A 14,336-nucleotide genomic window follows, 5' to 3' on the forward strand; every position below is an offset into this window, starting at 1 on the left:
GAAATGAGTGAGAGGGAATGGGAGAGAGAGAAAAAGCAAAAGACTTACGGTTCCTCTGGTTATTGGCAGCCTCTACAGCCATGGCGGCTGCGGCAGCATTGAGTGAGGGAGGTGCCTGAGGGAGGGGCGATGGTGGGCACCAGAGGGGAGAGGATGATTAGCGGCACATTACACAAAATAATGGACACACACCTCCCCACTTGAGCAAATTAAGCTATCCACAAAATAAGCTACATCGTTTGGCCCTCCTGCTTCAATCAATTAAGCCACTAACCCATTTAACACTCTAACCCAACTTCTCCACTTCTGCAGCTGCAATGCAATTCACAGATCTTATAGATCTCGTAAGTACCTGGTATGGATGATTTGGGTTGATTTGTTCAGGAGCTACCCTCCCCCTCACTGTCCAGAAAGCAGTCACACAGTTAATGTGTTTTATTTCATTGATGAGGAATGCTATTTGCATTTTCTCTTTTGGGAATTAAGAATATTGCACTTTGTTTTGGTGATTTAGCATATGGTTGATTCACTAGTTGACGCCACTCTACAAATAAATCGTAGTGATATAGGGTAATGGCCTTCCCCCTTCTAAAAGTCAAAATGCCATAAACATTTCATGATTTTTGGAAAAACTGTTTTTGCCCAAAAAACGCTATTGCCCAAAAAAAACTTTGAGCCTTAATCCCATTCAGAAAGAGCTAGCAGGACAGTAAATTCACACTTACCTACCACCTTATATGTTGGGGCTACATAGTTTAATGTATAAAATAAATCACATTAACCAAGTCCTCTCCATGCCTTACTCCTACAACTCCTTGTAAACTGCATGTCATACATCTCCTCCCCAATACAACAATGTACACAGTAGGGATGTAACGGTATGAAAATTTAACCTCACGGTTATAGTGACCAAAATTATCACGGTTTTCGGTATTATCACGGTATTTCTAAAAGTGTGTTTAATATGTTCAGAAAGCACTGATAGGCCTACACAAGCTGAAATAGTTTCAAAAAGTGTCCCGTTCACTTTTTTTCTTCATGCTTAATTGGCTATGTGCTTATAGCTTAACTTACCCCATCATAACTTGGAGTTTGCTATTTCTGTTATTTGGACGCAATGAGTGAGAACAAAGTAAGCGTTCAAAATAAAACTTTAGGCTACTGTATTCTCCTGATAACGTGAGTGGAATGGATTTAATGTGGACGTGAACATAAAAAGACGCTGAGTGGCTACATGATACAGTGCACATTTTGCGGTGAAAAAGTTCCACCTTTTAAAATCAGGTGTAGCCTAATCCGAATCGTAGTTAAAACCATCAATTAGACAACAGAATCAGTAGGATACCAGTTTTGTTCCATTGTACCAGGCCTACTGTATGTCAAAAGCAGGCTCGGATGAAGCTGGGAAGGATGAAACACATGGTTTCCACACCGCGGTAATCAACAGTGATAATTATGATGTTTGAAATGAAAACGGTAATTATTATCGTCAACATTTTTATCGCGGTTTACCATTATACCGGTAATCGTTACATCCCTAGTACACAGTCTGAACTGCTTAATGTGTTGAACATGTGTGTGTTTGTGTGTGTACAAACTTTTGTGCACTGATTCACTAAGACAGGTCTAAAGGGTTATTCAAGCACTAGATTCTTTCACATATTGTCAGACTAGTGGAATTTGTATTGGTTTTGTTCCATGCGTTTCCTTGAAGTGAAGCTTTCTTTTAAAAACACACAGGCACCAGGAGACATTCCCGCTCCTCTCTATCTACCTAACTGTCTGAAGTCACTCATCTCTTTCCAAGGTTCACAGGAATTTTTTTTATATCTTCACCTTCTTACCTGCTGGCAACAATATCATTTTTGCACATCGAGGACCTTTATTGGGTGAAATCAAAATAGCCTCTAGTAGGCTACTGTGCTAAAATGCCATAATAATAATAACAATAGTGGCAACAATATGAATGTTTCTTCATCCATCGCTATTTAAATATCAGATGAACGCCTGCTCCCTTGCCTTCACATACACATGTCCCCCTCTTTCTCCCTTTTTTAATTTGCCTTTGCCTCTATGTCCTCTCTATCTCTTTTAGACCTAGGGGGTATTCCAAGTATGTGGTTTAGTGACAAACCTGGGTAAGTTAACTCAGTAAGTGGTAAACCTCCTACAACAACAGCCCTATAGCATTGCTTTGTTTGGAGAATGAAGCCATGCAGCTCTTCTATTAGGAGGTTTACCACTTACTCGGAGTTAACTTACCCAGGTTTGTCAGTAAACTGCGTACTTGGAACACCCCTCTGGTGAAATGGGTTTCTAAAAGAGTGAAAAACAACTGCAAGGAGAGAAAAAAATTCAGCGCTTGCTCTGAAATCCAAAAGTATACATGACTGGAAGAAGCATCTCGGTGGATTGACTTTATTAAACCTAGAGTTTACACCGTATATGGTCTGATGTGGAAAGTCATCGAAACACTGTGCACTGGCAGATGATATTCTGAAGATGACTAGTCGTTTTCATGATGGCTCTTAATGTCCCAAGCTCATCATTGAAGCAAGCACTATGAAACAGTACATGTGTGAGAGAAAGTCTTTTCCCATGAAGGGAGCAAAAACACATTGATTTGATTGATTTTTTTTTTTTAAAAAGAAAAGGAAATAAGAAAACTATATAAAAAAGGCCTGATGGGCATTGAAGTCCATAATGTCTCTGCTTTAGATAAGGTCCATAAGAATCTCCTCATCCATGACACCAGACACTGGTGGTATGCCAGGACCTTGCGAGACAGGTCCACGAGGTCCTGCCGTCATCAACATCTGACCTGAGAAAAAGAAGTAAAAGAAGTGAGAACAAGTGTGTAGTAATATGTTATGATGTGTTATGCGTTTATATATGCTTAAACTGAAGCCAATGTGTCGAGTGAGACCTTGCCGACTGTCTCCTGAGATACCTTCAGACATTAGGTGAACGACTCTCAGATCAGTTCTCAGATCAGGCCCCCCCATCCAGATCAGAGCACTTAATCTAGTGCTGGCTGAGCCCGGACTGAACTGAGCTGAACTGGCTCTGGACCTGATTCAAGATCCGTTTCTGGCACTCAGGGCTTTTTCACCACCAGGGCGCCCAAGAGGGGGTTAGGTTAGAGCTGGGAGAAGCAGGTGCTGATCCTAGGTGATAGCCTGCAAGCTGACTGCCTGTGTGTGTGTGTGTGTGTGAATTGTTCTAATTTTACCTGGGAGCTGCTGCCTCCACTGGGCCTGCATGGGAGCGCCCCCTCCTGGTGTGGGGTGGACCATCTGCTGGCCCAGGCCTGACAGCCCCGGGAGCATGCCCTGCATGTGACCCACTCCAGGCTGCTGTAGAGGGGAGAGAGAGAGAGAGAGAGAGAGAGAAGCAGAGAAAGAGAAGGAAAGATGATGAGATGAGGGAGAAGGTGGGATTTCAGTTTCTCTCAAACCCACTTCCCAAAAGTGCTTACCGGCTGTTGTTGGCTCAGGAGGAGGCTCCGAAGCTGTGGATTGGCTCCTGGGTTGGGGAGGCGGAGCATGGCGCCCGGCTGGGGTTGTCCCTGAGCCACCTGGTTGGGCGGGGCGCCGCTGACTGGGGGTTGCTGATTGGCTGTGGCCGCGGCTCGCATTGTCAGCTAAGAGAGAGAGAGTGTCGGACAGAGGGAGAGTTTAGCCCCAAAAGAGTGGCATACGAGAAAGAGATAGCTGAAAAGGGCCAGCGCTGTGCAAGGCGGTGCATTAAACAGGCCTGATAAGCACACGAAGCAGGAGGACGAGAGTCCGACATGCAGCCTGAGAGGGACTAGGGGCAGGACTGGTGTTGAGACCAAGCTAAGAGTGATTGCCAGGGTAAGCTGGTAGCCACTCACTTGGTGTGTGTGTGTGTGTGTGTGAGGATGCATTAAAGTACAAAGCACTCCAAGCCTGGTTGTATATGTGCATGAGTATGTATGAGTGTGTATGTATTTATGTGTATGTGTGTGAATGTGCATATGTATGTTTCCAAACTTGTCGGAGTTACCACTGTGTATGCGATTTATTTTAATATATTCTTTGAGTGTATGTCTGCTCTCTGTATAATATATCCAGGAAAGGGCACTGGTCAGTAAACCTCAGATGGTATGGAAATCAACGAGTGGGAGGGAAAGTGAAAGAGACAAAATCTGTCATTGGATCATATTATTTATACCAACACGATTCCCTGTTGTAACAGCCTCTGTTAATGTAGCTGCATGTTAATGCACATTTTCATAAAAAGATACAGCTTAAATAAAATACTGTGTTTAGGACCAATTCTTCACAACAGCTAGTACAGTGTAGCTAAATCTCAACTCTAATTGGCAGCGATGGCAGTGTCAGCTAGTTTGAAGAAGACAATGTTATCCACAGCAAGAACACCACACACACTAGTTGTTGCAGATGCACATCAGTTTATGTTCTCACAACAGTATTTCTGCTAAACTAGTACACATATGTTTTGGGCATGTGTCTGCTTTTATGGCTTTTTCGTTTGTGTATGTGTTTTTGTGTGTTATGTGTGTCCATGTGTCTATGTTTGTTTGTGTCTGAGTATGTACGCAGGTTCTGTGTGCGCATGCGAGTGTGTGTGCGAGGTTCTGTGTGCGCATACGAGTGTGTGTGTGTGTGTGTGTGTGTGTGTGTGCGCGTGTGTGTACATGCACACATGCTCTATCTCACCATGGTATTCTGTCTCTGCTGGTCCTCCATCATAGTGACCTGACTAACAGGCGGCATGCCCACCACCACAGACTTGGGTACGATACCGGAGGAGAGAGGAGGAGAAGAGAGGAGAAGAGAGGCAAGAGAGGCGAGAGGCATGGTGAGAGGAGGGGAGGAGGAGGAGGGGGGTTAAGGAGTGGCAGGGAGAGAAGGAAAGAAGGGAAGAAAAAGAGGTGCAAAGTGAGGAGTTAACAAAAGGCATGCAAGTTCCATCCCAGGACAAAAGGGGGAAAAAACAGCGGCTGATGAGACGTGAGGATCCAGTGAAGGGGTGCAGCACGCGGCAGAAGGGAGTGGAAGAACTTCAGAACGTGTGAGGGAAAACAAAACTGTGGAACTGTGGAGAACTCAAGAACGCTGGAGAATGCATGAGAGAACAGTGGAGACGTGCAGAACATGTAGGAAACAGGGAAACTGGCATGTGATCAGGTGTGTGTATGTACATGCATGTGTGTGTGTGTGTTGGGGGTTACCTGCTGTTGTACGTTGCCGTGGGCACCCTGGAGAGCACCAGGTGCACGGTTGAGGAAGTTCTGATTGGGCGGCACCTGGCCCTGCTGCATCTGTGCCGCTGGATTTAAACCCTGCCATAGAGAGGCTCAGTCAGTAACACAGGTGTGTGTTTGAGTGTGTTCAACCAATCCATATGCTGTGTGCACACATGCAAGAGTGAACAGGTTTATCTGAGAGCACAAACATATAAATAAGTATGTATTCATCTATACAGGTGTATCTATTTATATGTGAATTTAAATGAACACCAGTGTGTGAAGGAATGAGCACAGATGAGTATGTGTGAGTATGTGTGTGTGTGTGTGTGTGTGTGTGTGTGTGTGTGTGTGTGGGTGTGTGTGGGCTGTCAGTTTACATTCAAAAATCGATTGCACAATTGATTGGACTCACAAACAAGCAGAAAAAGAAAAAAAAAGAATTCCAAAAGTGCAGTAGGCATTGCAAAAGCTAAAAAGAAAATTTCCCACCAATTGTACGCATTAGAAACAGCCTATAGGCTAGTTTCAATTGTTTTGCTGGTGTTATGCCAAAAAATGGAGGACAACGGCAATCAACCTGTGTGACATGAGAGACGAGTGATAACCCCTAATAACTTGAGGAGTTAGATATGGAAGCACTTTGGGTTTTGGACTGTAGATCAAACTATGGAGAAGGAGAAAGTGGTATGCCAACTGTGCAATCGAGTTCTTACGTTGGCAAAATTTGTTTGACATTTCTAATCATAACACAGCCATGTTGAGGCCTGCAGTAATGTTTTCATTGATGTTATGGCAGTCCACTCTGCTTATTGTTTTTCGAGAATGTTGCACTCCTGTTTGTCATTGTGCACGAAACTTCATGCCAATAAATCATCAGAAATATTGCTGGCTTGTGCGTCTTCAAGCGTCCACTTTACGTTTGTCCTAATGCCTGTTAGTTGCCTGTGGATTGGCCTATATTTTTTCACAAAAGTGACAGCCCTAGTGAGTGTGTCTGTGTGTGTGTGTGTGTGTATGTCCTCACCACTCTTTGCTGCTGTTGCTGCTGGTGGTTCTTGTGGTTAGTGATGACCTGGCGGATGCCATTGACGAAGCCACTCTGGTCGTTGGGGATGAGGCCCATGAAGATGCGCTTCTTAGAAGAGTAGAGCAGCATCAGGACCCGAACCTCACATGGAGCGCTGTGGGGGAAATGCACACAGCCCGCCTGCAGGCACACACACACACACACACACACACACACACACACACAATCAAAGGCTATATTCACATTACCAGGCCAAACCTGAATTTTTTTGTTAATATGACACATATCTAATATTTTCATAACGTCACGTGAAATCAAACTTTTTCAATTCTAATTTGGGCCGCTGACGAAAATATTTCCAAGCTACCTACATCACTGAATTTTTTTTTTAATTTATTGGCTTCATCTATGCTATAGTATTCCTTGATCAAGACTTGATATGTGCCATCTTCTGTATCAACAACATTTCACACAAGTGACATAATCTGAACCAGAGGACAGGGACATACATAGAGGCTGTCAATCCTGATCCTTTATGCCATGTCCACTATGAAACTAACTTTGGTGACATACTCCCCCTGGTGGCACATTTAAGTCACTGCAGCCGTGTCCTGAAGTCACAGGAGTCCCTATCATGTGATCCCATTGTCCATCGAACTCGTCTTACGAGTAGTAAGTTGTCAAAAAAAAACGGAAGTTTCACAGTGGGTCTGTGAGTGTGTCATAAGAGTGCAACAGCTGTACTCACAAAGCCATTGACCATAATGCGATAGAGGCCTTTCAGTGACTCCACATCTTTGTTGGTGAACAGAAACTGCACCATACGTGAGTTTCTGAACAGTGGCCCCAGCGTTGTCTGTCAGAGAGAGAGAGAGAGAGAGAGAGAGAGAGAGAGAGAGAGAGAGAGAGAGAGAGAGAGAGAGAGAGAGAGTAAAAAAGACTGTATTGAGGAAACATGGGAATCAGCCCCTGCAAGTCATGATCACTCCCTGTAACACTGTGCTGTAGTAATGCCCCAGAAACAGTGGCCTATTCTGTCAGATTCACAATGTTTATATCCAAAAAAATGCCACAATGCACTGCAAACTATTTCTCCAGCATGCAATGCAAAACAAATACAGGGCTGTAATTCACTTGTTTACAAAAGCTGCTTGAGTTCCATCAAAGTCTACATCATCTGACAAAGCTGGCCAAAGTAAGACAAACAAACAAATAAATTGTAAACAAACAAAAATGAATGTATAATGCATGTGCATCCATGTAATTAAGGTTGACCGTATTGTCCAACACAAACCCAGCATTTACTTGTTATAGTACTTTAGTCATGCATGTATGGCTCTTAAGGCTTTTATCATTATATATTCTTTATCGATATTTATTTATAGAGATAATTACTGCTTTTGACCTAACAGAATGAGTGAAGGGCTCTTGGTTAAAGGGACACCAGGCAACGTTTTTGTGTTAATTAATCATCTTCGTAAGTCGGTATATGGTTAAATGACTCATTACAGGGCGAATGAAGACTCTCTCACCACACCCCTACTGTCTGTAGGAAGAATATCCCACTTGCAAGTTCAGTGTATCGTACCCGCCAACCTTCAGTCTCACAAAGTGAGACTGAAGACAACGTGAGAAGCAGGATCAGTTTACATCCTGCATTCACAGCACAGAGGCAGGCTAACGAAATGCAAGCGATTGTTGCACACGTGTGTATAATGGCTGAGCCAGCGAAGAAGCAGCGAAAACCCTTGACGGAAGATGCAAAGAAAAGGAAAAGAGCTTCAGACCGAGCGAGGGCTCGCACATGTATCAACACGTACAGACGCTAGGGGGAGTTTCGTAGAGAAAAAGCATCAGGCTTGCCTGGTGTCCCTTTAATAACAAATAATGGCTAGGTATGTATGGGCAGAAATGGTCCGCTTTAAAGCTGCAGTTGGCAAGATTTTTTTGATCGTATTCACTGAAACCGACACTATGCTCCGACAGAACAACAATCCGTCAGACTTGCCAACTGCAGCTTTAACATCTAAGCTTCTACATAGTGAACTTGATTGATTTTTCTCTAAGGGAAAGACTGAGTGAGTAAGCAAGCGTAGGTGTACAGGTGTGGGTTTACATACACATTAAATTACATATTCTCAATAGTAATAACGAGCATGGAAACATCTTTATCATCTTTAAATCCAAGCTGCAAGTACATTATGAGCTCATTAGCTATGCAACTCAAATGCTTTTTTATCACCTCAAAAACATTGCAAATGCATAGCCTTTTCTCTCCCAGGCTGATACTGAGAGATTAGCGAAAAGCGAAAATCGAATAGCCTAGGCTGCCTTGAATATCAAACGTGAATGCTATTTTACCGCAGTTCTTGCCCTCCTCCTGCAATGTATCCATGACAGTCACTGTAAGCTGCTTTTAGCACATGCACAAATGCATTCTCTTTCTCTTCTCACTGCATCTTAGCATCGATTTAAACATTGCAACCACTCCACGATTCACCTACCAGCCAAACCATGAGGTGGTCCGTATGGATCAACTATGGTCCACTCCACCCCTAGTATTCATTATGCCATATTGGTCTCTATTTTGTTCATTTTTATCGTAAATAATCCCAGGCATTTCTGAACTGTTTTGCTGTGCTACTGTTAAACACCTTGTATTGCAGTTTAGGACTATAAATAAAATGTGACTGATTGACTTACATCCATTGATTGAATGGTTGATTTATTAGAGCCCTATTACATATTTATTGTTGATATCTTATTTTACCAGTAGCTGCTGTGGGATGAGCTGCATGATCAGCTTCTGTGGCCACTGGTCAGTGTTTCTGGGAGGAAAAAAACAACAGAAGATAGCAGGTCACCTTGGGCATTGGCTACCAAATATTTGTCACACTGGCATCAGACAAGAGCAGGTGGTGGTGTACTCACAGGTTTTCCCCCTGGTTGACTTGCACCTGGCAGGGCAGGGAGCGTGTGAGCTTAGTATTGGAGTCCATGGAGGCCTTCGGCTTCTACAGAGGATGTTAAAGCAGGGTGTCAAAAGGCATGAAGAAGTTAGCATTATAATACAAAGATGTGACCTCCGTCTGCACTGACCCCTGAGGTAGTTATGGACTTGTATGATTTATGCCTTAGTGGGGGGTTCCGGAACATGAGCAATCACCCTGGCAACAGCCCAGCACAGCATTCCACAGTGCAGGGCACAGCCTCCGGCAAAATAAACTGACCTTGTCCATCTCCTCCCCGTCATTGGCAGATTGATAATGGATCAATACCTGATTAATTGCCCTCCTCAAATGGCCCTCCTCAAAGAAAAATATGGGTACTGAATTTCTAATCTACATGCCTTCATGAAAGAAGCATCAGGCAAAAACAACATATGGTTGCCTAGCATTTCCAAGTTATTGTTTCGCCATCATTTTTGAAACAGTGGACTGAAGAAAAGCTCCAACAGGAATTAAAGAAATGAAATGAATTAACCGATTAACCAAATTAATGTAAGAATTAGAATGAAACAAAACTGGTTCTCAAGAGTGAAAACGGAGCAGTTTAATAAATAATAACAAAAAATACAATTAAAACGTTTGGGTTGGTGTTCAGCACACACAGCAGGTGTGGCCTGAGATGTCCTTGGGACTCTGCAACCCCAAATCAATGGATTCCCATGGCTCCTCCTGACATAAATCACTGGATAACCGCCTTAAGTCAATGAGCCAATCAGTTTTAGTGAACCTCCAACCCACGCCTCCTCTGAGAGCCAGGTCATACATTTTTCAGGAGGAACACACACAGAGACATCTTCCAACCAGCTTTTCCTTTCAAACTAACAATGCAGCTGGCAAGATTAATCAGACTCCAGTCAATCAAGGCCATTGACCCAGTTTTGAAAACAAATTAAGATGCAATTTCCCATGTCATAAACAGGATGAAAAAGTGTCAACTATGTAAAATAAAAGTGTACTTCAGAGGAACTGACAAGTGATGTCTATTTCAAGACTAAAAGGGTATTTTCACTGTTAATGTACAGTAAATCTACAGAAGAATCTCTCACCTCTTGCCACTCCAGCACCCCGCTCCATGCAACAATCTTATTGGCTCCTTGCGCTTGGCCAATGGTGCTGGCGCCAACCTGAGCTGCAGCCACACCCGCCTGAACAAAAAAAGACACAGACGGATAGAGGGGGTGGGGTGGGCAGAAGGAAGAGATCACAGTGAGGATGAGAACATGGCGGATAAAGAGTGCTGGTTCTCTCTCAGAGGAAGGTGCGAGTGAGGAGTGAGGAGCGCTGACACACTGACCATGCTCATGGCTCCTACCATGCCAGGCTGTGAGGAAGGAGGAGTCTGCTGATTGGGCCCTGGCTGCTGTTGGGGAACTGGCTGGGGCTGCTGATTGGGCACGGGCTGCCCAGGGGGTGGGACCTGCGGCTGTTGTTGTTGCGGAGGTGGGACCTGTTGCTGGGGCATCAGAGGCGTGGAGACGGTGGTGACCGTGGCCAAGCTGGGCTGGCTGGAGGGGGGCAGTTTGACTCCGCCCACTGAAGGAAGCGTGGGCTGATTGCCGAAGGGGGGAACCGTGTTCATCATCGCAGGGACTGCAGGATTACAACAATGCAGATTACAGATATGATTATGTCCGTTAAGTGTTTGAACTCCTTACATGGAGTATGGAGTTCACGCCTATGGTATGCTGGCTCTTATACTCATCTTCTTCCAACTTTTATTTTCTCTGCTTACTAAAGATATAGTATTTGCTTACTAAAGATATAGTACTTCAAAAAAGAGAGAGAAAACGTGTGAGCGAGCGAGAGAGAGACAGTAAAACAGAGAGAAAGACAAAAACAGAGAGAGAGAGAGAGAGAGAGAGAGAGAGAGAGAGAGAGAGAGAGAGAGAGAGAGAGAGAGAGAGAGAGAGAGAGAGAGAGAGAGAGAGAGAGAGAGAGAGAGAGAGAGAGAGAGAGCGCGAGACTTACAACGGTTCTTCTGGTTATTGGCAGCCTCTACAGCCATGGCGGCTGCGGCGGCGGCAGCATTGAGTGAGGGAGGTGCCTGAGGGAGGGGCGATGGTGGGCACCAGAGGGGAGAGGATGATTAACGGCACATTACACAAAATAATGGACACACACCTCCCCACTTGAGCAAATTAAGCTATCCACAAAACAAGCTACATCGTTTGGCCCTCCTGCTTCAATCAATTAAGCCACTAACCCATTTAACACTCTAACCCAACTTCTCCACTTCTGCAGCTGCAATGCAATTCACAGATCTTATAGATCTCATAAGTACCTGGTATGGATGATTTGGGTTGATTTGTTGGGCAGCCTGGGAGGTTGCACCAATAGGAGGCTGATTTCCAGCCATAGGCTGAGGGGGTAAAACTGGCTTGAGGGATACGGCCCCAGCACTGCTTCCAGCAGCTACTAGAAAAGGTAAAGACAACATAAACAATTTCTGAGAATTAAAACCAACATGTGGCTATTAACCTGCTCAGTCAGTTTAATTGCTTAATTAAAGGCTTACAGCTTGATTTACATCGGATAAATATTGGAATGGAAATTCAGATAACAAACAATTACCCATGCTGATGCAAATCATAGACGGCGCAGTTTGATAATTCTTTGAGGGGTTGTCATGCATGGGAATGAAAACCCCTGCAATGACTGCATCAAGGGCTACACATACATTCACACTAACAGCTTCGTTAGACTGAGAGAAGCTTTCTTACAGCTAACTAGCTAAATCAAGTTGACAACCTCTTCACCAAAGGCAATCTAGTATTGCATTTTAAAATTACCAACACATTGGGATCCAATACATAACTAAACATCAATTTGTAAAACTGTCTTTTTTTTCTTGATAGAATGTGGCCATGTGAAGGACAGCTTTGGGGCCATGAATACTAATTTGCTGAATTCGTCAAGCCCATTTCTGAATCACCCAAAACCCAGAAAGCAATCACAACCGCTTATCAGGCAAGGGGCAATGACAAACAGAGGAGCACGATTAGAAGCAATGTTGAACACAACCAATGGCTGATGGCAACAGTATTTAATACAGAAGTGTATCTTCCTTGGAATTGAGCAAACAACTGTATTTAAAACCTTTGGTTGAAAGAAAGCTGTATTGGCAATACTTCCATAAAGGTTTGGTAATTTCCCGGCTGGTTATGCCCCTTGAAAATCGGAAGTGAACAAAGGATTCCCTCATTTTAGAATAGGTCTAGTTTCAGCCAGGCCAATATAAAATGTGTTTGAGCTGTAAACTAGATTATGACTGAACTGTGATGAAACACATCAATGCAAGTTTAAACACTGACAAAATTCACAGTTTTTTTTTTCCGATTTAAAAAAATCACATATCATTTAAAAAAAGATCCACAGTTAAAAGTACCCAAGGTCAATGCAATGAATTATGCAGTGGGTGGAATTAGGCTTAAACTCTAAGGGCTCTATCTTGCGCTATTGACTTTGTATACTCGCGCTGTTGTCTTTCCTATTTTGCAGTCAGCGCATATTGGAATTTTCCCTCCACAGGTACATGTATGCACGGGGGCGCGTTTCAGCAAAAGAGGGGGTGTTCGCTAAAAGGTCGGTTGATATTTTGCAGTTTCAGAAAACAATTCCGCCACAGACCAGGAACCTCCTGGTCTAAAGTCAGTGGTGCAAATTCAGGTGCTATTTTAAGGGTGCATGGATGGCCACAGGCCTGCAGGAATTAATGCTATGCACACCGATCTACAGACACCCTGTGCACAGATGGAAACATTCAAACCCTTGATAATATTTGTCCGTTTCCCGGGTTTGTTCGTGCATTGGTCAACTAAAAATTTAGTAGCCTATATAGTACATCTACATGCAATATCTTTACAACAACAACGCCTAATTACGACCTATTAATTTGGACAACTTTATACAGCCCTATAAAGGCTAAAGTTACCTTTAGTTTTATTCCAATTTACCGTTGTGTATGGCTTTAAACATCATGTGCGCTTTAAAATCAGCCTATAAGCATTATTCCAGCCAGGGCTCCAGACTAACTTTTTGCACTGGTTGCACTGGTGCGCCTAACTTTTTTTCTTAGGTGCACCAGCACAAAAGTTAGGTGCACCCAAATTTTCAACCACATCGCATTTAACACCGCAGCAGGTTCACTTTTTTTCCTTAATTACTGTCCTATATAGGTTGTCCTATGACTTATGATTTACAATTCTACAAGAAAAGTAACTTAATGAAGTGTTGGTGCTTTAAGTGCTTCACTGAGCTGAAATTTAAACTTAAAACATCTCAAGATGAATTAAATAAAAATAACAGTGAGTAAATTAACAGTGCACGTCTTTTAAGGGCTTCAAACTGCACATCTCATGGCTCAATGTCTTACATACTATCCTTCATGATCTTTAGGCCTTGGCTAAACCAGCTCGCCATGCTAGCATCTTCCATAGAAATGTATTTGAGCACAATTCAAAGAGATGTTCCAAGTAGCCTGGGGGATTTTTATGTGATTTTGCGATGATGATTGCAATAATCATTTGACAGCCCCACAATGCAATTAACTTTTTAATTTTAGTATTTTTAAATGTTCAATAAGAACATCACTATGGTTAATGCAGTAATGAAATGGTAGGCCTATTATTATAGGCTATTGCAAATGACTTGCCATGCTCCATCTAAATGTGTCCATTCAATTCACCGTACACAATGACCACAGTTATACATGCAGCGATATTCGGTTTGCACCATTCTCTCTCCTGCTCAAACAAAAGTTATGCGTGCATTAAGTTGATGATAACGTGTTTACAAACTACTTTACATAAAATATTGTAAATAGCCTGTTGTCATGCAGTTAATGGGATACTGTGCAGAGTTGGAAAGTTAGGTCAACTTGGAAACTGTTTCTCGTTGAGTTGCCTGATGGTAAGGTACAGCCGTAGCTTACACCTGCAGGAGCGCTTGCTTGGGCGCCTGTGTTGCGCAATGCACTTTGCTCCTCTCATCTATACGACGCAGTTCCCATTTCTCCAAACCACACATAATTACAAGGACAAATATTGCTACACGAGGGAAATCA

The 14,336-nt window shown here is 43.3% G+C and overlaps 1 protein-coding gene across 9 annotated transcripts in view; it reads right to left on the reverse strand.

The window, feature by feature from the left end:
- Nucleotides 1-2,402: 2,402 nt before the first annotated feature.
- Nucleotides 2,403-14,336, reverse strand: part of med25 (mediator complex subunit 25) — a 16,039-nt gene continuing 4,105 nt past the window's right edge. For 2 of the 9 annotated variants that reach the window (XM_048246148.1, XM_048246150.1), the window contains 13 exons: nt 11,556-11,689; nt 11,243-11,318; nt 10,587-10,864; nt 10,321-10,419; nt 9,198-9,280; nt 9,037-9,094; nt 7,015-7,122; nt 6,264-6,446; nt 5,222-5,332; nt 4,707-4,778; nt 3,479-3,643; nt 3,233-3,356; nt 2,403-2,821 (listed from right to left, as the gene is read on the reverse strand). In XM_048246148.1, the coding sequence (XP_048102105.1) occupies nt 2,715-2,821; nt 3,233-3,356; nt 3,479-3,643; nt 4,707-4,778; nt 5,222-5,332; nt 6,264-6,446; nt 7,015-7,122; nt 9,037-9,094; nt 9,198-9,280; nt 10,321-10,419; nt 10,587-10,864; nt 11,243-11,318; nt 11,556-11,689 (1,598 nt within the window). In that variant the 3' untranslated portion in view covers nt 2,403-2,714. Of the gene's footprint in view, nt 2,822-3,232; nt 3,357-3,478; nt 3,644-4,706; nt 4,779-5,221; nt 5,333-6,263; nt 6,447-7,014; nt 7,123-9,036; nt 9,095-9,197; nt 9,281-10,320; nt 10,420-10,568; nt 10,865-11,242; nt 11,319-11,555; nt 11,690-14,336 lie in introns of all 9 variants that reach the window. The other 7 variants (XM_048246144.1, XM_048246149.1, XM_048246147.1 and 4 more) reach the window with 6 other exon arrangements.

Source organism: Alosa alosa, chromosome 6 (assembly GCF_017589495.1).
Source record: "Alosa alosa isolate M-15738 ecotype Scorff River chromosome 6, AALO_Geno_1.1, whole genome shotgun sequence".
Lineage (NCBI taxonomy): Eukaryota > Metazoa > Chordata > Actinopteri > Clupeiformes > Clupeidae > Alosa > Alosa alosa.